Source organism: Rhopilema esculentum, chromosome 16 (assembly GCF_057945365.1).
Source record: "Rhopilema esculentum isolate cy_ngs chromosome 16, ASM5794536v1, whole genome shotgun sequence".
Lineage (NCBI taxonomy): Eukaryota > Metazoa > Cnidaria > Scyphozoa > Rhizostomeae > Rhizostomatidae > Rhopilema > Rhopilema esculentum.
In genome coordinates, this window is record NC_142830.1 from 12247223 (window position 1) to 12274924 (window position 27702).

A 27702-nucleotide genomic window follows, 5' to 3' on the forward strand; every position below is an offset into this window, starting at 1 on the left:
TGGCTTATTTGCATTCTCCAAGTAGTTTTGTTGTGTGTCATATCTATGTAGGGAAACGCCCGGCAGAGGTAGGAACCGGGGGGGGGGGCATTGGGTGCATGTGCTTCTACTTTGAAAAAGTGCCTTCAAAATTCCAGAAAGTGCCCTAAAAACTTTCAAACTTGCACTTTGCTACCTGACGAAAAAACTTTGTGTCTTCGCAAAATCACAGAAAACTCACCCCTCTTTTGATTTGCCAGAAAACAAATAGACTGTTCTCTGTTACCTTGCTAGGACCCCTTTCCTCAATCTCTGTCTGCAGATGCCGAATCAGGGCCGTAAATCCCGGGGGGACGGGGGGGGACTGGACCCCCCAAAAATCTGGAGCAAAACGATTTTTTTTGATAAATTATCATCATTTTCTTTGAAAGCAAACAATCTCTGGTAGCCGGGTTTGAACCAAACTACGTTTTTCTGTGTTATTGCAACAAACCTCAGCCACTAAGTCATGGTGTCAAGTGCAAGTTGACTTATTCTGATAGCCGTTATTTTTGTAAGCAGAGTGGTTTTTATCTGTTTTTTACCGTTTTTTACCGTTTTATTTTTGAAAACAGAATATGAAATAAAAAGAAAGCAAAATGATATTTTATTTGACCTATTTACCCACTTATTTACGCATATTTCTATTATTTGTTTATTATTTTCTTTTATTTAGTAAATCAATTTCTGTATCATTAGAATGTATTCATTTTTGATGTGTAAACATGGCCTACTTAAAACACTAAAAATAAGGAAGGCGCACATTTCTGTTCAGGAAGAAAATTTCTACCAATCAATACAACTGCGTCCCTGCTTTCCCCAACGTCTGTCACTAGAGTTTTAAGCATGACTACCCTACACAATTTCGCTCAATAAACAATAATCTGTGTTCTTCTGAGAATGTTGAATTTTCTATCCTGAGCGATCTAGTATTTTATTAAATTTAGTCTGGGGGATGCTTTCTTAACCTTTCTAGAAGGTATAATTTCAAAAAAAATTCTTTTGCGTCGGACCCAGCCATGGTGGGTCCCCTACGTCACTAAACTTGATTCTAGCGCCCAAGGTTCAATTTCATTGGGCCGTCTCTGAAAAATTTTATCTATCAAATTATACACACAAGTCAGATGTACTAAGTCTTAAGAAATCCCAAAATCTTGACTTTTTTGCTTTTCAAGTCATTTGCCCCTCGACTGTTTCCATAACACATACCATAAATTGCTTGGTGGTGCCATGAACCACGGCACACTTTAAATTGATTTGCTCTGCTGACCCCCCTGTTCACATGACAGATTTACGGCCCTGTGCCTCACATAATTTCTTCAAAGTAAAGTTTCATGGAAAAGGAGAATCGAGGGGCGATTCCACTCTTGCAAATAGCGTACGAGATTTTGCCTAAAACAAAAGGATTTCTGGGGATTTTCAGATAAAACAATAGGATTTTCACGAAAGGTGTACAAGATTTTCTTAGAGTGATTTGCCCCCCGGGGGAATACCTATAGGTTCGAAACTTGAAATCTGAAGGAATGTAGAGTCTCTTGTTTCTTCCGTTTGGATGAGCAATCATAACGCAGTTTTGTCATTCTGTGATCGGATGGTTATGAAAATTGGCGATGGCAATGTAAGGAAGAAGGTGAGGAGTTTTCTGTATCACGTTTTGTCCAGAAAGATAGAAGACTTTAATTCTGTTTGTGTGAATGAAGGAAAAGCCACTGTAGCAGGCTGCTCGACGGGCTCCAAGGAGTCAGGGACGAAAACAAGTTGCTAATTTTGGAGGGGCGTGGAAGGATGAAATTCCAACTTTAAGTGAGAAATTTTTCATTCGACCAGTAAATCTACTGTACCTACCGAATTGATATTTGTAAATAGCTCGAACACCATAGTTCTATTTTCTTTATAATTACCAAAACTCTACTCAATAATTAGCCTAAATCATTAAAGCCCAAATCTCTAAATTTTGATTAACATGAAACAAAAAATTAAACTTACTGTAAGATGTAAAGCAACATCTAAGCAAAACCAGTATTAGATATACTTAATGATTAGTAGTATTCTTTCAGGTCAATTGATCGATTTTATCTAAATTGATCAATTGACCAATTGATGCAGATCAATTTTATGTAAAATACATTTTTTTTCACGATATAGAAGCACCAATAATTTGAGCCTTTTATTTTTGTTCTTGATCGAAGAAAAACACTAACAATTTTCAAAGGGCCAAATGCCTTTTTGTTCTTTACAATTGAAATGCTGGTTTGAGAGCAAATTTGTGCATATGCCTGATTCGAAAGATGAAACACTCTTCTTTGATTAAATACTTCTACTGCAGCTTTTGCAATATGTTCTTGCTTCACAGCAGTTTTGTCATAGGAATTTATGATAAGGAGTCAAATAAATAACAGGGGGAGTTTAGCATAAACTCGTTTTTTATAAGAAACGTTGAGAATTTTTAGTACTAAAGATTCTTAATCTTTTATTGAATGAACTACTCGTAGTTTCTTAAAAAACTCCCACTCTAATATCTTCTGATCAATACGGGTATTATTATTCCAAACTGTAAAGTTTCAAGTTTCTTATCCGGAAATTCACCTTGCCTGTTCGTAATATGATTCAACTCCCGTCAGAAAGAAAGCAAACGGGGCAATTGTGCAATTTGGGTCCAGTGAAGACGGGATTCACAATAGAAAACGATTAGTGGATGGGTCAGCTTCAGCCTATGAATTTAATGTTTAGAATTTTTACATTAAAAATAAAAAAACTTCTTGAAATATAAATTCACAAGTTTGGTCTTAAAGAAAAAAACTCCAAGTCAACCGTTAAGTTTTCCAACTGTAACTGGATTTTCCAAACTTTGGGGGGCGTTACGCCCCCCTATTATTTACGTGCCTTCAAGGAGTTCTTGCGGCGATGCGAAAAGTCGATAAAAATGTAGCAAATATGAAACACCGCAATACGCCGAGAATAAACAACAATAAATAAAGGTAAATCAGTAAAGGCTAATATTTCGCCCCGGCATACGGGGCTTCATCAGAGAAAAAATTGACGGGCTAAAAATTTACATTTACATTTAAAAAAGGCGATGGTGGTGTCGGATTTGCTGATGTGGAATGGTGTGAATGCAGCGCAGTGGTAGAGGAGGGAAGGGTGGCGAATGAGAGAGGGTGGGTGATGGTGATGGAATGAAAACGCAATGGGGATGAAGTACTATAATATGAAATGATGATAATGTTGCTGTAAGGTTAACGGTCAGTGGTTCTGTTCATGCCGTTCGGTGTGAGAGTGTTTGCCAGGCCAATGAGGTATTGCTCTTTGGCTCGTTGAACACTCTCTCGTTTGTCATTGTGTTTCAGTAATGGTGTTACAGTAAGGTCATTGATGGTATGTTCTGGGCTACAGAAGTGTTCTGCAACACCAGATTTGTCTGCTTTTTGTTGATAATGTCTCGTCTGTGTTCGCTAAATCTGTCTTTCAGTCGTCTACTTGTTTGTCCGATGTATTGGCATTTCTTGTGTCCGTTAGTTAAACAGCGTTTGCACTGTAATGCGTAAAGAACGTTAGTAGAGTTGCAGTCCAGTCTTTGTTTTATGTCGTAGTTTTTGTCAGTGTTAGTAAAGTTAAAAGAAGTAGAACTGTCTGTGATGTGTCATCATCATCATAATCGTCACCACCAACAACACCACCAACGACATAGCACTATTATAGATGCTTCAATGCAAAACCTGACAAGAGAACTCACATATGTCAACTATACACCGGAGAGTAGTGCCGCCAAAATAGCTAGGGGGCTCTTGCACAAAGCGCTGCGAAGTGGTCAGGGATGTAGCCTTAAAATTTTAAAAAGGGGGGCTCCATGAAATTTCTAAGTCGCTCTTGTCATGTAATTATTGCAATTTGAACGTGGTGAGGGTTGACGTTATTCCTAACATTGGTTGTGCAGCCCGTTACCCATTTACCCTGTGCGAGCGGCAGCTGAGATGAGAGCTTCGATACTGTGGTAAGAATAGGGCAGCGCGATACTTTGTTGCAGGTGAGGAGGCAAAATGTTTATATTGGTCAGGGGGTCAGTAAAAGCCACCACCTTGGTTGGCGGACAGAAAAATTTTGAGATATGGCCTTTTAAGAATGGCAAGAAATGCATCTAAAATATTTATGGCATCGATAAGGAAAAACTTTCTTTTTGATTATAATATAATAACCCATTGGCTGGATTTCGAATTGAAACAATTTCTCTTGAGATAAAACAGAGGCAATTTTATCAGCTAATGAACAATACTACTAAAAATGTCATGCAGAACTGTTATTCAGTGGACTTGGAAAGTATTCATAGTTTGCAGATATAGAAAAATCAATTTTGGAACAAATACAACCAGGGCCGTAAATCTGTCATGTGAATTGGGGGGGGGGGTCAGCAGATCAAATGAATATAAAGTATGCAGTGGGTCATGGCACCACAAGGGATTTATGGTATGTGTTATGGAAACAGTTGAGGGGCAAATTACTTTACAAAACAAAAGTCAATATTTTTGGATTTCCCAAGACTTTCTGCTCTATAGAAGGTATTTACAGATATTCCTTAGTACATTGACTTGTGTGTGTGATTGGATGGATAACATTTTTCAGAGACGGCCCCAAGAAATTGAACCTTGGGAGCTAAGAATCAAGTTTACCGTCGTAGGAGGACCCACCATGGTTGGGTCCGACGCGGAAGAAAATTTTTGAAATTTTACCTTCTAGAAAGGCTAAAAAAGCATCCCTCAGACTAAATTTAATAAAATACTAGAATCGCTCAGGATAGAAAGTTTGGCGTTTCTCAGAAGAACACAGATTATTGTTTATTGGGTGAAATTTTGGAGGGGAAGAGTCATGCTTAAACCTTAGAGACAGACTTTGGGGAAATATGGGACACTGTTGTATTGATTGGTAGAAATTTACTTTCTGAACAGAAATGTGCGTCTTCCTTATTTTGTCTGATTTCAGTAGGCCATGTTTACACATCAACAATGAATACATTTTAATGATACAAAAAGTGATTTACTAAATAAAAGTAAATAATAGACAAATAATAGAAATGTACGTAAATAAGTTAGTAAATAGGTCAAATAAAATGACAGATTGCTCTCTTTTTATTTCATACTCTGTTTTAAAAAATAAAACGGTAGAAAACAGTAGAAAACGGTAAAAAACGGTAGAAAACGGTAAGTTTTTATATTGTAAAAATTATAAAAACCACTCTGCTTACAAAAATAGCCTTAGTGGCTGAGGTTTGTTGCAATAACACAGATATCGTAGTTTGGTTCTAACCCGGCTACCAGGGATTTCTTTCTTTCAAGGAAAATGATGGTAATTTCTCCAAAAAAATCGGTTTGCTCCAGATTTTTGGGGGGGTCCAGTCCCCCCCGTCCCCCCCGGGATTTACGGCCCTGAATACAACTTTAAGAACACAAGAGCCCAATTGTTGAATCAGGCATTTCTAAATTCTATAAAAAACTGTCTATACAAAACTGCAACTAAACGTACTCAGTAAAAAATCATTCAAGAATTTTTTATTGATATATGTCAAACTTTGTATACATTTGCATGCATATAGAGCTAGCAATGCCTTTAAATCTGTCAGTTGCTCCCCTTTACCTTTTCTGGTTTAATCGTTAATGGCTGACCTTTGGTGAAGTAACAATTCTTCACAGCTCTCTTTTATGATTCTTGGTTGTATCCAAGCATAAACAATGGGGGGGGGGGGGCTAGAAAGGAAGTTGATTATCACACTTTTGATCTGATCTACCTTAGTTTTTACCTGAAAGTAATTCAGTAAACATTTTAATCAACTAATTTTGTCTGTCGTGGATCGAGTTTGTGGTTGTTTGCGTCGTGCTTTCGATGTTTGCGTCAGTCCAGTTGGTTTGTTATCGTGCCATCTCTATTTTGGTTGTTTTTAGTCCATTTTCCTTAATTTGTATCATTAGGCAAGGGGCGGATCCAACAAAAAACCTGACTGAGTTCCAGGCCAAGGTTAGGGACTTTCAGATAATGCATTGATCATTGTGCATAAGACATCATTATTATTTATATTTATGCTTTTTGGTACCATTGAGGGGGGGGGGGGGTGTAGGTACTATCTACTCACTAAATCTAGATTCTAGATTTCTTTCCGACAAAAAACAGTGCCTCTCAATACCCTTTGTTTTGTTTTGGATGCCACAGCATAGTTTTTCCCTTTTGTTTTGCTCGCAAAGCCTATTCATCAAAATATGGTGTTCCGTCTGAGCATAGGTTTTCCGTGCCATCAAAGATTGCAATTTAAAGCAAAGGTAGTTAACACTCCTGGAAAATTAACGATAAATCCTGGTTTTATCTCAAACGCTTAATAATCTGCTAGAATGCTGCGATGGTTGTGAGTATAAGACATCTGCAGTCGCCATTTCGAATTCATGTTTTGCAGTTCCACAATAGAACAGAAACAATAGGTAGCCAATCAACTATGGGCCATTTTACAGTGTACAGTGTCCTAAAAACTACCTTCGGATGCTAGGTAGAAACAAAATACAAAAAAAAACAAAAAAACAAAAATACAGCTCTCTTACAAATATGGTATCATTTCCGAGTTCCAGATGCTGTTTTGACTGAGTTCCATCCGTGTTCCAAACAAAAAGTTTATTTTTTCAATTCATTCACTTCCGAGGCACAAAATGTTTATTTCCGAGATCTGGGATTGACTGCTGTTGTCCTCCACAGCGTCTGGAAAATCGTTTCCAAATCACGACAAAGAAGAAACTGGCAGTATTGAGATTTTGAAGAGACTGTGATAAAACTTATAATTTTTAGGTTTAAATTTTTTAATTTAAATATTACTTGTTTCAGACAACACTATTTTTAGCTGTATATTGGAAATCTGACTGAGTTTTGTGCACCAAGCAGGGGCGTAACTTGGCCAATAGGTTTGGGGGGTGAAAAGGGTTTCTGCCCTGCAAAACTGAGTGGTGCCCTGCAGACCTCGTAGCAACGGTTTGTCTATAGGCTACTAGTGAAAGCTTTACCAGTGTACACTGGTCTTTACCAAGGACAAACTTCTAAGCAATAAAAACAAACTTGAAACTTCATTGCCTATGAAATATCTATTTCTCTACTTGAGCGTAAATTGTTTCTTTTTTATTCACTTTATTTAATGTTGATTTGCAAAATACTAGCTAATAAACAGCTAATTGGGGGGGCTACATGATGTAGACAGTGCAACGAAATTTTGCCCAGTGGGGCTAAGAATCAAGTTTAGTGAGGTAGGAGGACCCACCATGGTTGGGTCCGACGTGACGAAAATTTTTGAAATTATACCTTGTAAAAGGGCTAAAAAGCATCTTTCAGACAAAAATTTAGCAAAATACTATTGTGCTAAAAGAACTGATTGTTTATTGAAAATATTATTGTTTATTGGGAAAAATAGGGAGGGGGGTGTCATGCTAAAACTCTAGTATTAGACATTGGGGAAGGAAAGAAACGACAACCTTTCGTTTCAGATTGCACGTAGTTGTGAATGACAGAGGAAGATGTTGTTTTGATTGAGGGAATTTTATTTCCTGAACAGAAATGTGCAGTTTCTTGCATCGAGAAGGCCATGTTTACACATCCAAAATTAAAACATTGCAATGATACAGAAAGTGATTCACTGAATTAATGCAAATAAAAGAAAAATAATAAAAATATACGTGAAAAAGTTAGCAATTAGATGAAACAAAATCGGTATCTTAACGATTTATTATGTTTTCTAGTTCATGCACTGTTAAAAAGTAATAGAAAAAATGATAAAAAAATTCTTATCTTGACCAAAGTGAGGGCCTTCAGCCTCTTTTTCCCCTCCAGTGACGCCGTGCTTGTCATGAAAATAATTTACAACTTAAATTAACTTGCATGGACTCAACCTTGCTCTCATAAACATATGCATCAATCATTGCATCCATTGGCTATGACTTTCGGTAAGAAATGCTTTCGCTTTGCAAATAACGGAGCTTTTCCTTACATACCTGTTCCGTTCTCTAAATACAATGTCAGGAAGGGAGGTTCATAACAAATACGATATTTCCATTTCAAAATTCCTAGAAGGCCCTTTACGAACTTCAGAAGTGGCATTTCTGCGTGGCAATAAAGCTCTTCTTGGCGCCCTGCGAAATCTTCGATTGCCCTGCGAAATCGACTATTTTTTGGATTGGGGGGTGTTACACCCCCCACACCCCCCCCCGGTAGTTTCGCCCCTGGCACCAAGGAACTCACTCTGGATCCGCCTCTGAATTAGGGTTTGTGTGCGTCACTTATGTTGTTAAAAGCGTATATTCAGTTGAAGTTTTCGTCAAATCAAGTCGTTGTTTTGTAGTTGCTTGTTGCTGCTAATTTATACAATAGCTGTTGAATGACCTTGATTTAAAGAACGTCTATGCGAAAAGAGTTCTTAAGTGTGACGGCACAAAAAACTATTTTTAGAATTTTCGTATTTTGACCCCATAACGTGAAAGAACACCATAAAATACTCCCATACATGCAAAATCATTTAAATTTGTCAAAAATCAGGTGAGTTATGGCCAATAGAAGATTTGAAGTTTGTCAACGGATTACTGCTATTTTGGTTCAGTTCACAAAGTTATGAACTGGGACCAAATTACAGAGGTTTGATGGGGCCACAGAGCTTGTGCTCATCTGGTCATATCTCAGCCAATTCGTGACACCTTTAACTGACTTTGCAGATTTAGAGATATTTCATGTTGCTCTTTCAGCTCAATGGAAAAAATTTCAAAAATTCTAAAAGCAGATTTTTGTGACGTCATCACTTCACAACTCTATTGGAGTCTGATTTCTGATCTTTTTTGCCCTGTAAAATACGTCATTTTACAAACATCGTTTCCCAGAGCTTTTATCATTTCTTTGAGATTAGTGGACCTCAGCTAGCAAACTTTGTTCTATGTTTGCAGCACCTATCTTTTCTGTGCATGCGTGGTTCTGACCGCATTTCTTGAAGAAAAACGGTTAATTTTTTCCTCTCTTTAAGTGAACTTTTGACGCGCTAAAAGCAGAATTAAATACTTTTATAAAATTCAAGATACTTGTTTATATTTTCAAATACCTGGTTGATTTTTGTGCTACATATTTCTTTTTCAAATACTACAATTTTTGCACTTTACCATGTGGATGGTATAGGAAGTTTCTGCTAATTAATGAATCATATTTTCATGTCTTCTACGATCCTTTTTTGTGTAAGAAATGATTAAGTTAAGGAAACATAGAAGCTCGTTCTAAAGAGTGAAGAAAAAAGGAAAAAACAATCAATCACCATAACAATCATAAATTTTGCAAATAATGTCTTCTTTCATTCAACAGAAAAATAATAGCTAATTTGTTTTATGTGAAGCTTGATGAGTTTTTTTATAGAAGATCAAATCTGTTTACGCTGTTTCTCTTGCTTTTACTGAAGAAAATATTTGCATGAATGCACGCTTAGTAACTGGAAAATCACCAGAATGCTGAATTATTGGGCAAACATCAATGCTCCGTCAGTTTATTCTGACTTTTTAGAAACTGTTAATTGAAAACGAAGGCTCCAACAGAAAATGAGCAATGCAAGCGAAAGGCTGGGGAAAGAAGCCTGCTAAACTCGAAAGGCTTGCAGACCTCTTTTTTGGTGTGACCATGACTCAAAGAAAAATTCAACTCAGTTTCTTATTGATAAACACGGGTGTCACCGTCAAGTCTCAAGTAGGCTAAGCAGGCTAGTTCTGGACAGGGCCGCAGCTATGACGGTTGAGGGCTGTGTTGTGACCCCCCCCCCCCTGAATAGGGGCGCAAATGGAGGTAAGGGGGTGCCAAAATTTTTTGCTAGGAACATCAAAAATGATCGTGCACGGGTAGAACACTTTGCTGTAACTTGCTGTGAAAAATATAATAAAACGTGTGAAATATAATAAAACGTGCCATGACCCAATCAACATTTGTGTCATATGTTTTCGTGTTAACTATGTACGTGGCTTCATGTTTAGCACGCCAACCAAAGAAAGATTTTACGTATGCCAAAAAATGTTTCTATTAGTTTGTACTCGGAACGTCAAAAAGCCTGAGTGTACGCCAAAGATCTTCGGGCCAAAGTACATGGAATGCACCCTGGCAATCAATACAACAGCTTCTTGTTATTAACATCGATGTGAACCAAAGGTCACCCTTTCTTTCTTAATTCAACACACGAATCCTCCCCTCCCAAATTTTTTCTAAAAATCAAAAATAAATCTTTTTCTGAGCATCGTCGAACTGTGTATTCTGAGCAGTGTAGTAATTTATCAAATTTGGTCTGGGAGGTGCATTTTTAGCCATTCTAGAAGGCTCGATTTCAAAAATTTTCTTTCGCGTCGGACCCAACCATGGTGGGTCTTTCTTTGCCACTAAACTTGATCCTTAGCCCAACCCCAGTTTCAATTTTGTGTGTCCGATTCAATAGTGCGATTCAATGCTTGAAACTTTCAAGTTTTTGAAAGAACTACATGTTTGTATATCATACATCATATATGCGATGACACTAGGCTGATAAAATCGCCCATAAGCATTGGCGAAATGGACTAAGGTTGCCTTTAGTTGAAAAAAACTAAGGAGTCCGAAACAAAAATTTGCTCTACGTTATTTTACTCTGAAGCTGGTTTTCTGGATATAATTAAACGAATAGCCTGTATGAAACATCAGTGTAATTGAATAAAATGTCTTTTGATTAGTATTTTATGTTTTGCCTACCGTATTTCCTCGAGAATAGGTCGACTCTCGAAAATAAGCCAATTCAAAATAGCTTGATATTTTACCGAACCACGATCGAGAAGGTCAAATGTTAGGATTACATAACTGTTCCATTCACATTCGCATTCTTAGTCAAAACTTATTTATAAAACTTCGGATTCAAGTTGCAAAAAGCGATTTCCCTTCTAGAAACACATGCTTTTATATAACCACGATATATAGATAGGGCGCAAAAATCGACTTGGCCACCCCAGGGAAAACATAGCCACCCCGCCACTGGGTCCAGAGCGTCAGTGACCCCCTATTTCCTCGACGCTCTATTTCCTCGACACTGACGCTCTGGAACCCAGGGTAGTTGCTGGTGAATTTCGGCGCTAACTATGCTTGTCAATGGTGAGTACTGGGTTGCGATTTCAACCTGTTTCATCATTAAAAGAAAAGGTAGGTATCCTGTCGCTGTGTACGAAGAATACTGGCGCTCTTTAGATGCTGTTGTAAACAGTTATGAATACGTCGAATAAGTAAATGTTCGTCGTACACAAAAATTCGTTTATTTGTTGCTACAAAAATATAAGAGATGCGGTGAATTTCTTCATTGAAAGGTCCCTCTAAAGTCAATAGAAAGGGGCCTCATTTCAACCTCCCTTGACTCCGGCATCGCTAACCCCTTACGTTCGATGTGCTAAAGTCGACGTTTGAGTAACTAGGTCTCTGATGGTTATTTTCCAGGTTTTTAAGCTATTAGCTTGTGTTCCAGACCCCTGATTAAAAGTATCGGAAGTAAGCCTTTGCAGGGCTTTTGCTTTTTGAAGTCAATACCGTAAAAGTCGGATAATCTGGATAATTTTAGTACTATAGTAAGATAACATCATGGACCATGTCTAATTTTAAAGAAACTGCATATTTTGATAAAAATAGTTGATTTTCTGACGGGACTCTTTAGAAATCTTTGCTGACCACGCCAAAATTAAGTAGCAAGAAGAACAATCCATTTATGGTTTTTGATATCAAGATTGATATCTCATCTAAGACAATTGATGATACAAGAGATCGACCGATTACACTTTTGACAAGTCGATTTTATGCATTTTATCTTGTTTTCGTCAGTGAGAAATACGAAAATAACTTTTATTCAGAAGAATCTGATGGAAATTTTGGCTAATCTTTACGGAATTGAAATTAAATATACAATTCACAAGCAGTTTTGATTTGGTCATGTATTGTTTGATTGATTATTTAATACTGGCTAATATTTCATCAGCTATGCAATGTTCAAATTTTGTAAAAAGGGCTCAGACAGGATATAAAGGCCCCTGGGATAAAAAAGGAAAATACAGATCACCTGCGAGCGAAGCGAGCAGAAAATTTGGCAATTTCGCCCCTTAGATTAACTTAAAATTCTTTTTCAGAACGATTTCTTGGAGTAATTTTGACACGTTCAACGGTTGTCGATCATCCAACGAAAGCCCGAATTTTCCGATGACATCGCTGATTGGAGGGGGGGGGAGGGCGAGCCCCACCAAACCCCCATAATTTCCGCCACGGGGCATGTTGATACATAGACTTTAGGTTGTTTCTCTTTTATTTGCACTTTATGATTTTAAGTTTATTTTTGTTTTTTCTGCTTCCACATTTTTCTTCTTTGCGTTCTTTGTGTATCTACTATTCTTCTCATACAGATATTCTTTTGTGTTACACATATCATTTGGAGCCCCCGTGAGACTTGCACTGCCATCTACTTTAGCAGCATCTTCTCCTGTTCTTTCTTTTAACTCTCCCAATGAGTTACACTACTGTAACAACAACAACTACTGTAACAGGCAATTTTCTTTAACCTCCTCATTGAATTGACGTTATTGTACCAACCCTATTGTATTTACTCTATTGTATTGATTTTGTATATGTAAGCTCCCTTTGATTTGTAAAGAATTACTGATGAAGACTTTGGTCGAAAAGTTTAAGAAATAGTGTTTTTTTTTGAATATCTATATTATTTTCAATACACTCGGTGCATGAGCTTTTGAAAGTATTTATATATTTACATATATATATATCATAGAGTTGAAGAAAATAAGACTACATGATTTATCTCTACAAGCCTGTTTCGTTATGGTATATCACGCCCCTGAGCACTGTGCTACGGAAGTATCAAAAGACAAATTTCTACATATATATATATATGTATGCGTTCCCCTCGACCCACCACACACTGTATTCATTCTTTTTACTCAAAAAGGAGGAGGATTTCAATAACACAAGGAGGATTAGCCAAATGGAAGGACATGGTTCTAGGAAAGGAATCTCTACTAAACAGAAATTCTTCTGGTCGCCCTCTGCAGTAATTTTTTTCTAGTTAATTTTCTGTCAGTATTTGCAACAATTCTAAAATGTTGGATAACTACGGTGACAGCGTGCATTTTTACAAAACATAATAACATAATAACAATATTAGAGGCAGGGTCCTCTAATAACCAAATCGGATTTTGGGAAAAGGCCTATCAAGTAGCGTGTGTATAGAATGTTTTGTTTTTTCTCAAATCTTGTTTGATACTTCCAAGAAAATAGATAGAAAATAAAACACCGTTATTGAATTTCCCCATCCAATGCCCTTGACATTTCCGATATTTCTACAGAAATTTCACTGACTTGCAAAAAGACATTATGTATCAATAAACAGGGACGGATCCAGCAAAAAACCTGACTGAATTCCAGGCCAAGGCCAGGGACTTTCAGATAATGCATTTGTTTTGCTCGCAATTTGTTGTTTTGCCTCTGTAGACACCAGCCTATTCATCAAAATATGTTGTTTCGTCTGAGCATAGGTTTTCCGTGCCATCAAAGATTGCAATTTAAAGCAAAGGTAGTTAACACTCCTGGAAAATTAACGATAACTTCTGGTTTTATCTCAAATGTTTAATAATCTGCTAGAATGCTGCGATGGTTGTGAGTATAAGACATCTGCAGTCGCCATTTCGAATTCATGTTTTGCAGTTCCACAATAGAACAGAAACAATAGGTAGCCAATCAACTACGGGCCATTTTACAGTGTACAGTGTCCTAAAAACTACCTTCGGATGCTAGGTAGAAACAAAATACAAAAAAACAAACAAAAAACAAAAATACAGCTCTCTTACAAATATGGTATCATTTCCGAGTTCCAGATGCTGTTTTGACTGAGTTCCATTCGCGTTCCAAACAAAAAGTTTATTGTTTCAATTCATTCACTTCCGAGGCACAAAACGTTTATTTCCGAGTTCTAGGATTGACGGCTGTTGTCCTCCACAGTGTCTGGAAAATCATTTCCAAATCAAGACAGAGAAAAAACTGGCAATTTTAAGATTTTGAAGAGACTGTGATAAAACTTAGAATATTTAGGTTTCAATTTTTTAATTTAAATATTACTTGTTTCAGGCATATTACTTTAAATATTACTATTTTTAGCTGTATGTTGAAAAACTGACTGAGTTCTGTGCACCAAGGAACTCACTCTGGGTCCGCCTCTGATAAAAATGATTAATAACTTGTTCAAATTGGCGCTTGTGATTTTGCTCTGAAGTTCTTCCCTGAATGGGGCCGCTCTGTTTTATTATTGCGCTAGTTGCCATAAGCTTCGTAGCAAATATGGGAACATTTTCCTGTGAGTCTTGCAATTCTAGTCCGAAGGGCTAAACGCCATTTGTCTAGCAAAGAAATGACAAACAAATATTTGCTTTAATATCATACCAATTGTATGCTCTCTCCAGCCAGTAACAATGTGAAAATACAATAAGATTTCATTCGACCAATGTTTTGCTTGAAAAGCGATATTTGAATCCGGTTTTCTATTAGGGAATTTTTCGGCGCGAAGTGATCGCACGAAGAAACAGATAATCAAGGGCAGGTGGGGATTTCCATAAATGATCGTCTTAAGTGACTGACAAGAAAAGGCCTTTTGGACAGAGAAACTCTTTGGACAGAGATTTTTTAAAAGAAAAAATTAATAAGAGAACGAGCCTGAAAATGCGTCAAAATTTAAGAAAAAATCAAGAACAGGCTGAGTGCTGAGCCACTACTAAATGTAATTTTGAACAATGTTTCATCTCAAAAAGGAGGGAGTTTTTTACCATCTAGGTGTGATTTTCCCAAAGCTGCTTGCCACAAAATTAAAAGCAAAATCTCATCAAACTTGAAAGTTCTAAATATCATCTTGAAAAACTTTTTAATTTTGCAGTGCAGCGCTGGTTTCTTTCCGTTCCTAAAAACGTGCTGGAGATGATTGAACGCGTCTCTGTCATGGGCTGTGTGCTTGTCGCAAAAGTTGCAGTTGCCTCAATGGTCGCTTAATAAATAATCGGCAGGAGAAATGCAAGGGCAGCAATGCAGGGTAAATATAATGGGATATGTAAAACTTCCAAAAATTACAAAAATATAGCACAAGTAAACTAATACTTTGACCCGGGTCGGGTAACGAATCTTTTTATTTTTATTTCTTTAGAATGGATACATGTTCTAGCTAAATTTTAAACAGTTACAATAAGCTGATTGGTATCAACCAGCACGACAGCAACTAAATAGATGCAATGATAATTTGATCTAAAAACTAACAGAATACCATCCATCATCGTTTCTATCTTCTATCATTTATTTTATCTTTGTAGCAATGTTTCGAAATCTATAAACTCAGAGTAGCAATTTAGAACCGCCCTATTCTTTACGCCAAAAAGTCTGTATTTATTTAGTGTTAATGAGATAAAATGCAGGGTTGCCAGATGCTTGGAATAAATATTTTACACTTGACGGCCAAATTCAGCCAGCCAAACAAAGTAATCAAAAAAGCTACATTTTTTGCTAATTCTGTGGAGTAATAGTGTAATCAAAAGTGGCTTTGTTTGTTACAAAAGCTCAAACTTGCTTTCAGTTTCAATTTTCCATGTTCCTTGCTTCGTTATTTGCAATTTTGAGATTATTTAAACGAAATGTTGAATATTGTATGTGCTAAAGTTGTAGTTTTCTTTGAATTTTTATGGCTTTCAACATGAGGCCAAAATTCGGCCAATTTTTGCTTTTTCGGCCAAATCAATTTTTGACGGCTAACAGCTTTGAAAAACGGCCAGAATTGAGGAATTTGGTCGTCAAAACGGTCAAATGGCAACCCTGATAAGATGCAAAATCTATCTATGCGATGCCATATGTCCTACATTGGCAATATACGGGATGCATAATTTGCAGGAGCACGGAAATGTGATTTGTTTTATTAGTCTTTTAAATATTTCTAGACTGTTAACATTCACTTCTTTTTCCTTCATCTAAAACAGGTGATATTCTGGCGAAGTCGTAATGGACCGGTATGACCCTGGACCGGAGTCATAATTGTCCGGAGGATCTTGAACAATTGCTTCGCTTCCTTGGCAGAACGAAGGAATTAAACTTTTGCAGCTCAAGAAATATATTCACAGCTTTTCGTGGACGCTAGAGAATTCTATGCTTAGGTTAGATCTATTGACTATAGCGGGAAGCATGTTTTGTTGATTGTGGAACTTCACTTCACACCTGTAATACTATTAATGATGCATGAGAAAGGCCGGGGTGAAGTTTGAGTGTTTACCAGCTATTCTTGCGTTAACCTCAATGCACTGTAGAACAGAAGCCGTGTAGGAGCTTGCAATGTGTTTACATCTGTTTGATCGCTGTCATGCATTAGCATCTTTTCCTTTACCTTTGAGGTAATAACATACAAATTTACAAATTTGAAAACCTTAGATAATCCACTGGCTTGCCTGAAATATGGAGCAAGAGAACTTTGAATGTATTGAAACAATGCCATCACGACGTGCCAGAAGAAATTCGTTCCGGAGGACACTAATCAGAAGAAATGACACCCTGGCTGTTCCTGAAAGAAGAAGACCAGTCCATGGCCTAGGTAAGAGCAGTAGGACGTACCCTGTTCATTTTGCAGCTATGACAGGGAACTTGAAGGAAATCGAAAGACTGGTTAAGTCTGACATCATCAAGAAGGTTATCAGTAGCATCGACCAAGACGAAATGACCCCCCTCCATTATGCAGCCAGAAACGATGACTGCTATATGGCATCAACACTGCTCACACATGGTGCTATTCTGGATTGCATTACCAAACGGGGCACACCGTTACAGATAGCAATGAGGTACCATTCTGTTGTATCTTTAAAATCATCAAATTTTTTGAAACTTTCAATGTGAATTTAAACTTTTGTTGGAAAAAAGTTTGATCTACATCTTTTTTACGAAAGGATGAAATAAGGGATGACAACTACAGTGTGCAAACAGTTACAAAAGGTTTTTTATCAAGTTTACCTATTGCACGAAAAATTGCAAATTCTTGTTGAAACTCCTGCTTTTGTTAAAAAAACATAATTTCAATAAATCATCGCAATTTTCGCTCCTTCGGTTCTCAAAGGACAGCAAGAAAACAATCCAATTTGAGTTTCAAAATACCTTTAGGCCAAAGACAACGCTTGCTTTTGTTCTAAGTATGAATGAATAACGATCGAGTTTTCTTCCATTATTCTGCTAATACATCATGTTAAATAGATTGTAGTATTTTCACTATTTTGATAAATATTCTGTTAGCTTTTTAAAGCTGAGATCGTGGACTGCTTTTATCGAAACCAGTTGTGGTAAACCTTAGAAATAAGAGTCTATTCAAAATATCTTGGATACTGTTGAAAAATGACTTGAAATGTATATAATATTACTGCTTACTTTACCTTGTAAATTCATTTGTTCAAATTTCTTGCTGGCCCACTCAGGGAAGTTCTCAGTTGGTATTACACATTGCATGCCCCTATTTCTGGTTGACGACTAATATGTTTGTTTGTCGACTTTATAGCCTAGAAAAAATATTTGCTTTTTAGCAATCTTGAGTGCTCTGCAGTACATAAACTATTTTTGTTGTTCTTTGTAAGATACCGTAAAGCTGATGTCTGCTTTCTGCTGCTGCGCAACGGTGCAGATGTGGAGCTCCAAGACCATGATGGCATGAACGCATTGCATTTAGCTGCAGATAACAGCCTTTCGGATGTTGCGTTAAAGCTCGTAGCATCTTTTATGGTGGATGTCAATTCTAAAGATTCGCAGATGAACACTGCCTTGCATTACGCGGCAATAAACGGCAGTGTTGCCATTTGTAAGACTCTATTAGAATACGGGGCTACAGCCTATCTTTGCAACCATAGCAAGGAAACCGCCCTTCATCTTGCTGCGGCCGAAAATAACCTTGAAATAATCACGGCGCTGCTAAATATCGGTAAGTGCTTTGCTGTTTCAGCCTGAAGTTTTCTGACAAAAAGTGGCAGCTTTTCAAAAAAAGGGGACATGGTCCTGTCAGAGTACCCAATGTGTGGATGTATTATAATTACTGGCCAATAAACGCCAATTTTTTGTTGCAGATTTCTCCTCGACACCTGTAACAAAAAATGCTTTTCTAAATATGAAGAGAAACGACGAGAAGACAGCGCTGCTTTTGGCTTTTCGAATGGGACACTTAGAAATAGCGAAGCTGCTAATCGAGCATGGCGCCGATTTACAGGCAGAAGCAAGCGGGAACAAAACCGCTCTCCATTTTGCAGCCAAATCCGGCAACGTAGAAGTGGTAACGTTCTTGATGGAACATATGTTTCCCACTGATGTACAGGACAAGAAAAAGAGAACGCCGTTACATTAGTAAGCTCTTCCTTTTTTGCATAGAACAGTGGGGATATATTTAAGATTAGGCGCATGGAAAGAATTTGGGTAAAAACACCAGAGAACGAACGTAAACCGACATAAAATATACGGATATTTTTTACTTCTAAAACAAGATTTACAGTTGCCCCCTGTCCTGATGGGCATATCCCCCCTGATAAAGATTGTACGTAAGGACGTGTCAAAACAGCTTTAGAATTTTAAGAAAATATACTTGCAACATTGAATTCACAAGGAAAGCTTTAGATTCTTCAAAATGGGGAAAAGCCTTTTCTAGATCGTTTTTTTTTCATTTCAGTGCTATATATAACGGAAACAGCGAAGTAGCCAGGCTTTTGCTAACAAAAGGAGCTTCGGTAAACGTGAGAGACTGCCTCGGAACCACCCCGTTGTTGCTAGCTGTGGAAAAAGGCAATCATACATTGGTATTGTCTCTCTTAGAGAGTGGCGCAGTTTCTTCAGACCAGGACAACAAGTTAAAAACAGGTCTTCATTATGCAATAGAAAAAGAAAGTTTTCAGCTGGTAAATTTGCTCTTAGACGATTGTAAAGAGCTGATCAGCAAAAAAGATGAAGAAAATCGATCTCCTTTGCATTATGCTGCTGAATCTGGATGTGCCGAGGCAAGTTTCTCCATTTACGCTCATCTAGGGGCTAGGTTAATAAGTTTTTCATCTTTTACCTAAGTTGCCTCAAACCAGTTTTTCTTCTGGCAATGATTTTCAGAATAAATGTCACGAAATTCGCAAGGTGTGCATGCTGGGAATACCAAGTATTGTTTTGAGGGGCATGTTCTAATTCAAAGTAAAGAGTCTGTGTGTCATGTGACAATTTTTGAGGATTTCGAGCAAAAGACTTCAGTAACCACCCCCTCCCCCTCCCCCTTTAATATTCTTTACATCGCCGATGGTCTCTGTGATATCTCTTTGCTTCCACTCATACGATACATTCCAACTTATGTAATGAGCAAGTCAAGAAATACTGTGAGATGATATTGTTTTCATGTAGCTTATATTGAACTGCACCTTTGTTTAGATTCTGAAGTACATTGTGGAAAGGACTATGCAATTAAACAAAACCAACAATTTCGGAGAGGCACCTCTTCATATTGCTGCAAGCCTTGGCCATGTTGACTGCATTGAAATCCTAGCAAACGATAGAAATGGTGAATCGATCAATTTTAGAAACCGTGAAGGTCAAACTCCACTACATTTGGCGGTCATCCACAACAAACCGTATGTAAAATACATATTGCTGTAGAAATGCTTTAGATTTATTTAAATAAGGATTCTATAAACAACATCCTTTCATTAAAGTAGCGACCCCTAGTTGCCTGTTTCTAGTTGTTCGGAAAGACTTTGGACAATGTTTAGACATTCAATTTTTGAGATTTCAATCCCACTGAATGCCAAACCGGCGTCTTGGGCTGTTGCAATCAGTGGCGTCGTCAGCTCGAAAAACTAGGGTGGACAAAAGCAAATTTTCTCGGCCACGCCCCTCAAGCTATTGGAAAATCCTTTTTTAGTATTTCTATCTATTTTGAAATTTTTGGACAAGCAACTTTCTCAGGCAGCATTTTTCGTAACGGTGGCCTTTTTGCCAGTACGAAAATCGAAATCAATCTGATCGGCAAAACCTTTCAAAGTGCCTATGTTGTCCAAGGCGAACGCTTTAAAGCTCGTTTCCTAATGTCTTTTCAAGTGATCTGTAATGTAACATAATTCTAGCTGATGGCTGTTGAAGAATTTTGTGACGCTTCAATTAAATTTAGGTCTTTGTTAGGACTGGTAAAGGTAGGTATTTGGTCATTTTGTTATTTTCGAAAACGGAGAAGAAGGAGACACTTTATACTACAAAAACGTATAATCCGGTAGGTAATCTTCACCAAATAGTGGAGACACGTTGATCATCTAACTTGAAATGAATGAAACGTTTGACAACCATGTCTGTGTTCGATACTACAGAACACCTGAATCTCTGATAAACCATGATTTTTTATTTATTTTCTCAATTCAAGGTCTGTATGTTTAGCATTGTTGGAACGAAATGCAGCAGTAGACCCCATCGACAGTAATAATTGGACACCATTGCAGTATGCTAGCTTTTATAACAACGTGGAGATTGTTAGAATCCTTTTACAGTGTGAGGCCAGCTTGAACTACGCAGATTGCTGGGGGAGCACTCCGTTGATGATAGCAGCTGAAGCAGGAAATTCAGACACGGTGATACTGCTATTAGAAGCAGGGGCCAGTGTAGTGGCAACGAACGAAGATGGAGACAATTTCTTCGATCTCGCCCTTGACTGTCACAGAGAATCTGTCGTCCAAAAGATTTTGGAGAGTAGCAGGTGTGAAACTTTTGCAATTAGTATAATGATCGTCCAGTTTTACTGTTTTGATACAGTCGAAGAGAAGGCAAAATGCAGTCGTATATCGAATGCTCATTTCTAGGAACAGTGCTCCTCGAAAAATGCTCTAAGCTTTTATTGTTTACTAAGAAAATATCAAAGCAGATGAAATGTTTAGGGAGAAGTATAAAAGGAAAAGAATTTTAGAATTGGGGCATTGTGAGTAGATACTGTTCACTAATAATGAAAAGTTAATGGAAAGGGTTAGAGTCATGGTATGCCTAGATTAAAAGGTAAAATCTGCGTAGTTTGGCTGTAGAGGATAAAAGGGGCAATGTAAACATTGGGATCGCAACGAAAAAGAACAAAGAGATGGATTTTTTCTTCAAATTGAGCATCCTAGAATTTGCTATGTCGAAGAAAGAAAAGACTTTTCAAGAAAAGACGGTTCTTCTCCAGAAAATAAATTTTTGGTTTTGGGATACTCAACTGATCACTCTGACTTTCTAATATAAGCCATGCTTAATATCTCTTCATTTTACAAATTTGGAGAAGAGGAGAGTGGAAGCAGCTACCAATCACCCACCCCCCCCCCCCTCCCCCACATTTTCTCTCAGCAAAAAACGGTCGACCGAAAGAAATCTAACGTTCGAACAAATTGAAAAAAGCTTTGATTAAGATTATTCTTATTTGTGCTTTGATTGAGAAAATGTTTCAATGTCGATAAAAAATTGTTTCTTCGCAGATGGCGGCAAGCCATTTCAAGTAAAGATGCCAATGGAAGCCACTTCATGACAAAGCTTATAGAAAGGTACCCAAGTGCTGCTGAAATAGTATTGAATCGCTCAACCTCGTTTTCAGATCACCATCCTGAGCATCCGGATTTCACAGTCACCTTTGACTACGTTTTCCTCGAAGAGGTTCCTGGAAGTTTATCTATAGGGGCAGATTTCGTCAAGATATTTTCAAAAAATCATGGTGTACCTTACTTTGCTCCTAAACTGATGTCCAAGTTCGGCCGTGAACAACTGATGCAGCATCCAATTATTACGAGCTTGCTGTCCTTGAAATGGGAGAGACTTTGCCGCTACTTCTACTACTCGCGATTCTTCGTCTACCTGGTCTTCAACGTCTTCTTGAACGTAATTGTTGTTTTGGAAAGGAAGACGTGAGGATGATTTTTTAGGCCATATTTTATGCAATAGATAAGACTCTCTCAAAGCCATATACGTTGCAAATATGTGTTGTAGAATTGTTTTGAGCATCGATGACCAGCAATGAACTTTTAGTTACTTTGAACTCTCTGATAAATGTCAGGTTATCCTTACAAAAATTTAAAATTTTTGAAAGACACAAAATCAGGGTATAAAGACTGCAAGTTTATAACAAGGATTACATTAATTTTTGTAGTTTGGGTTCTCCAAGAAAGGCAGGTCTGGGGCTAGAAGGTCCTTGCAAGAACCCGTCTTGACGGATTCTCCAAGTATAATTACTAATTGCTGCATAGGCATCATTACCGAAATGGGCGACATGTATATAAAGATTGTCAAAGCCCCCAAACATCCTCCATTAAGGATTGTTTTAGCCCCAAACACCCCCATTAAGGATTGTCCAAGCCCCAAATGCCCCCCATTGAGGATTGTCCAAGCCCCCAAACACCCCCATTCAAGATGTAAATCGAACAAATTTTACTTGATAGTGATACAAACACCATTTGTCAAAATTCAGAGCTCAATAGAGAGCAATACTTATTAATTTCAAAAATTTCAAATTTACAGGCAAAACAGAATAGACATAAGTAAAGCAAAACTCAACCGAACGAACGAGAGCTTTACTGGATTAGAGAGTGACTTGCCTTCAGCAAATAGTTACGGCAGAATCATGGGATTTGTTGTGCTAACATTCGCATTCTTGCAACTCCTGAATGAAGCTATGAAGATGGTAGTTTTTCGGTACAAGTACTTCTATAGGTTCGAGAATTATCTGGAGTTGACCTTATACATATCGACGATCGTTTTTATGGTGACTTTTCTATTTCGTCCCAGTACTGCAGAAGAGCCAGTGGTAACTGTTTTGCTGTGTATATTCCTGGCCTGGACAAACCACCTACTCTACATGCAAGTGCTTCCTTTTTACAGTTTGTACGTGGTCATGTTCGTACATGTGTGCATGACAGTCATCAAGCTACTGATCATTTTTGCAGTTATCCTCTTGGCTTTCATTTTGATATTCTATTTGCTGTTCATCAACCAGACAGGGTTTCAATCCACGAATGCAGTTATTGTTAAGATTCTTGTAATGATGACCGGCGAATTCGACTTCAGTAACTGGCTGGCAGGGAGCAAAAACAAAAAGATTGACAACTACGCCGTACTACCGTATCCAGAAATGACCTACCTTGTTTTCGTGCTGTTCTTATTGCTGGTGACCGTAGCATTTACAAACTTGCTTGTAAGTATATGCTGGAAAAGTCTTACAACGTTTCAGATTAAAATCAGAAAAGGCATAGCCACAGGGGAAATGCAGGGGGTGGTAGGGCTTGAGTGCGCTAAAGTTGAAGTAACATTTTGTGGCTGCCTATAATTTTGCAAAATCAAACAAATTTCTACAAATAAAGATATTTTCGTAAGACATTGTGCTACGAGTTTTTCCTTTGCTCTTGTCAACCTCACTTTCCAACTTACGTTGGAGCCCTTGATTCTCCCTTGATCGAAAAAAATTTTGTTCAAACAACCAGCCCCAGCAACATAGGACGCGAACATGATTTTGGCTTTGGTCATTAGTTGCTGCAATCTATCTTAATTCATAAAGGTAATCTAAGGAAAATGATAAATCAAAACAAGAGTATGAGTAAAACTGGTCATGAAGTTTTTATTTATTGTTACTTAGAGACGGAATCATAATTTACTAAATCATTTTTAAGCCCAAAAATAAATAATAAAATATTCTCACACTCATAAAAGAAATTTTTTTCATTGCTAACCTCTCTTTATGTACCGAATCTCCCCTTATTATTCGGGGTCATTTTTTGGCACAAGCTAGATTGGGGGCCATTTCACCTCCAGCCCTGGCATTATTCATCTCTACAAGACAAACGCCCATCGTTTTCCTAAGAAGAGAGACATAGCCCCTAACTTGACGCCTCGTAGAAAAGCTAAGCTATTATTTATAAATGCTCATTCATAAACTTGTCTAATTGAACAATTATGTTTTTGGTCAGATTGGTTTAGCCGTTGGAGACATTGAGAAAATACGATCATCAGCAAAAATGCACATTGTAAAACAGCAATTGCAGCTTATTGAAAGCATTCAGATGGTAGTTCCCAAGTATCTTCTGAAGAAATACATCCAAAAAAGAAAAATAGCTTACAAAATAAACAAGAAATCTAAGCTGCAAAGGTAAGACCTGAAAGATAGAAAAATGTTGTCCTTCTTTTTTCACTAGTCTGTGAAAAACCCCTGGCTCGCTTAGGCAAAGATTTTGCTTTTAAGACTTCTAAGTAACAAACCAGAAGGGCTGGGACTAAAGTTGGAATCTTAACTTGTTCTAGTGACCTACATATTCTTACTTGTATGCATCAGAAGACTCACACAAACCAGCAGCTGTATTTAATTTGAGCTAACAAAACACCTTTGTTACTTGTTAATGCCATGCACAGAGTGGCAAATTGTGGAGTCATAAGAATCTATTATTAGAAGTTTTCAGTTTGAATAAATGAATAAAAAGAGCACGGTGAAGTACCTCTAAATATGAAAATTCAGTTAAAATTGCTATAAATATTTTTTTCGAGATTTGGTCATTAGAAGATTTTATGCATTGTAATGGATATTGTTGCTATGGCTTGGTCCGTCAGTTTTAGAACAAAATACCATGGTGTGATTGCGAAAAAGCCATTGCCCGTGGGGCCATTTCTCAGTCAATTCGTAACAGATCTAATTGACTTTGCACATTTAGAGGTATCTTTTGGGTTTGATTTGTGCGATATGTTAAGAAAATTATAAAAAATGGATTCTTATGACCCGCAATCCCCTCCTAACTCATTTGATCACAAAACTCGTTTCGCCAGAGCCTATGCTCATATTAAAAATAGGTTATCTTAATCGGAGACGAAGTTGTTGAACGTCTGAGCATTGGATGTCTGGGAATTTTAAATAATCAACCTTCTTTATAAGTTATTTTAAATAATCAACCTTCTTTATAAGTTATTTTAAATAATCAACCTTCTTTATAAGTTAACGAAAAGCATTGTCCATAGCTGGGTGGTATAAGGTAGCTAGCAGAAGCATGGAAAGTAAGCCTAAGACATGACATTGGCGAAATCATCGTTAAAAAAAGTTCAGAAAATTTAATCTTTGTCACTACAGAGAAGATATGCGTATCAGAAACCAAGTACTGTCATTGCTGTTATAGCTCTTATATAGATAATGAAAATGAGATAAAAACTACATATCGTTGTCCCTCCTTTAGGTAGTAATTTTACACTGTATATCTGATATTCTTTATTCATTCTCATCTAAGGTTGATCGAAGAACTGACTTCAGACACCAGAGATCAAGAGCTGAAAAGGCTGAGGATGACGCAAATAGACTTCGAATCCTACAAGACGGTTTATGAGGATTACACATAATGGCAGAACTAGCCTTACTTCGCTAGAGAGTTGTCTTAAAACATACGCTTTTCCAATAGTTGCGTGACAGACAACCTGATTTGTTTTCTAAAACATAGAGTAACTTTCATGAAGTACCAACAATCCCGGACAAAAATAATGAAGACTTTTCAAGAACAAATGAAAGAACTACTAATCCAAAATTGATTCGGAGGAAAAAGGGGATTCGGATTTACATAGGCAAGAGAAAGTAGGAAGTTAAAAAAATTGCATTTTTTCTCAACATTTTTTCCAGGATTTTAGCTTTCCATTGCTGTGAACATATGGATCAGTAATTTTGCAACAAAGTATACATAATATGGGTTAAGCAAGTGATTAACTTTGTAAACAATACAATCTTTATAAGCATATATTGTTTGTATCTATACTTCTCTTTTATAATATCATCTTTATCATCTTTATAACTTTTGAAACATAGCAGATATATTTATCTTGTCGGTACAAAATTTGAATGTTGCTTTAAAAGAACAGCAAACATGTCGAAACATATCAAAAGCTTTTCGTTTGACACTCCTCCAGAAAGAGTTTGTTTTCTCTCTTGGGCTCCAGAAGTGGTTTTTCTATAGACACGCAGTACTGATTGCTAACTATACAGGTTATGTGCTGTCGATTTTCTGATTGGCCTATTTCAATCCACAATTGGGTATATATCAATCATCTTGTTCTTTCGAACCCTTATTCTGATGTTTTATACTTGAGGAGTGTCAGACGAAAAAGCTTGAAGTGTGCTATGAAATGTTTGCTTTATCGAAGCCATTTTCCATCAGATATCGTTTACAACCAGATTGTTATGCAAAATCCCAAGTAATTTTTCCAATGCCTCGTTTTTCATTTCCATTGGCTTTGCCAGTGATGCATCTTTTTCAATAAAATGATTGTTGTGGGTAGAATTTTCAAATAAGTAAAGTTGAATAGACGTTACAATCTTCGGGTTTGTTACCATCTGTTGTGTAAATTTCTGCATTTCTGCAACTTGTTTTGAATCTTGTATTCCGGTGAAGTGAAAGAAGTTGAATATGTAAGATAAAAGGGCAGTATTGGTAGAGCGCGTAGAATGTTTAATGATCTGATATGATTTGTTGGATAGAGTTAAATAGCTTATAATATGATTATTAAAGAACAAGACATAGGAAGTCAGCTGATGCCTGGCCGATGTTCAAGGTAATAATTTTTTCAAAGGCAGCTGCGAGAACCACGCTTCTTGCACTCCTGGAAGATTCAATACAGCAAAAGTGCATACATTGTCTCAATTTTAAAAGTAGCATGATTCTTTAAGTAGGAATTATTTATAGATAAACAAACGTTCTCGGATTAATAGATCAAGAAAAATTTTTGCATACAAGAATGCAAAGAGTCATAAATATTAAGACAAATATGGAAAACTTGCGGATATTCTATGGGCATATCAAAGACGAAAGACGATTCATGGAAATTATCGCACAGTTTAAAAATATTCCATGATATTTCGGGACAATTTGTTGAACTGGATGACGATACGCCTTCACAGGGACCTTTACAGTTTTTGAGTGCAAACCAAGGCAAAAAATATGAACTAGCAAACAGTATTTGAGCTGTATAGTATACCCTGTAAAACCCGGTTTCGCCTTCTGGAATTGACGGCTGCATTTCTCGCCATTCTATGGAGGCTTAATATCGGGGCTTAAAGCCACACAGTCGCAGGCGATGAAAAAGTCGATGAAAGATTTGACGCCGAAGAAATTTGACTTTTCCTTATCTCATTCTGGTCATCGACAACAGGGATACTATTTTGAAAATATACCTTTTCAATGTACATTTTTAAAATGAAATATTTCCAGACCGTTGTCGCAATCATTTACATTTTTCATTACATTCGACATATTTTGTTGTAATTGTGATGATTTTTTGGAAGAAAATTCTGTAATTGAGCATTGATACGGTAATATGGTTAAAGTGTTGTTTACGTTTTATGGCTTAAAATATTGAATCTCATTCTAAGGAAAATCGAGTGAGTTTTATCATTTGATGTAGCAGGGTTTTGTTGCGGAGTAAAGTGATTCTCGGCAAACAGTATGCTGAAGATTTTTACGCTGAAAGAATTTCGGAAATTGCTTCATTCGTTCTGGAGATATCGGCGATTTTTTCGAACATAATTCTGGTCATTTAAAACAGGGATACCATATGCGAATACACGCTTTTTTATAAGGAACCTACCTCAAGGCCTAGTTCCAAAAGTTCCTTATT

At 37.2% G+C, this 27702-nt stretch overlaps 1 protein-coding gene across 2 annotated transcripts; it reads left to right on the forward strand.

Annotated features, from left to right (window-relative positions):
• The first annotated feature begins 1474 nt into the window (after positions 1-1474).
• Positions 1475-26621, forward strand: LOC135682066 (transient receptor potential cation channel subfamily A member 1). Of its 2 annotated transcripts, none has more exons than XM_065196787.2 (11): positions 1475-1648; positions 16504-16907; positions 17688-18028; positions 18171-18444; positions 18764-19088; positions 19501-19700; positions 20483-20812; positions 21558-21980; positions 22591-23263; positions 24033-24211; positions 25332-26621. In XM_065196787.2, exons 2-11 carry the CDS (start codon positions 16528-16530, stop codon positions 25438-25440), a joined length of 3234 nt encoding a protein of 1077 aa, XP_065052859.2. In that variant the 5' UTR covers positions 1475-1648; positions 16504-16527; the 3' UTR covers positions 25441-26621. The 2 variants fall into 2 exon arrangements, with proteins under 2 accessions (XP_065052859.2, XP_065052861.2); XM_065196789.2 differs by lacking the exon at positions 1475-1648 and adding an exon at positions 1688-1821.
• Positions 26622-27702: the final 1081 nt, after the last annotated feature.

What these genes read in the sequence shown, in the direction of transcription:
- LOC135682066 (XM_065196787.2), top strand. Translation starts at nt 16,528, where the DNA reads ATGGAGCAAGAGAACTTTGAATGTATTGAAACAATGCCATCACGACGT. An exon ending in CACGGCGCTGCTAAATATCG is followed by an intron (nt 18,029 to 18,170) that starts GTAAGTGCTTTG and finishes TTTTTGTTGCAG; the next exon opens with ATTTCTCCTCGACACCTGTA. An exon ending in AAGAGAACGCCGTTACATTA is followed by an intron (nt 18,445 to 18,763) that starts GTAAGCTCTTCC and finishes TTTTCATTTCAG; the next exon opens with TGCTATATATAACGGAAACA.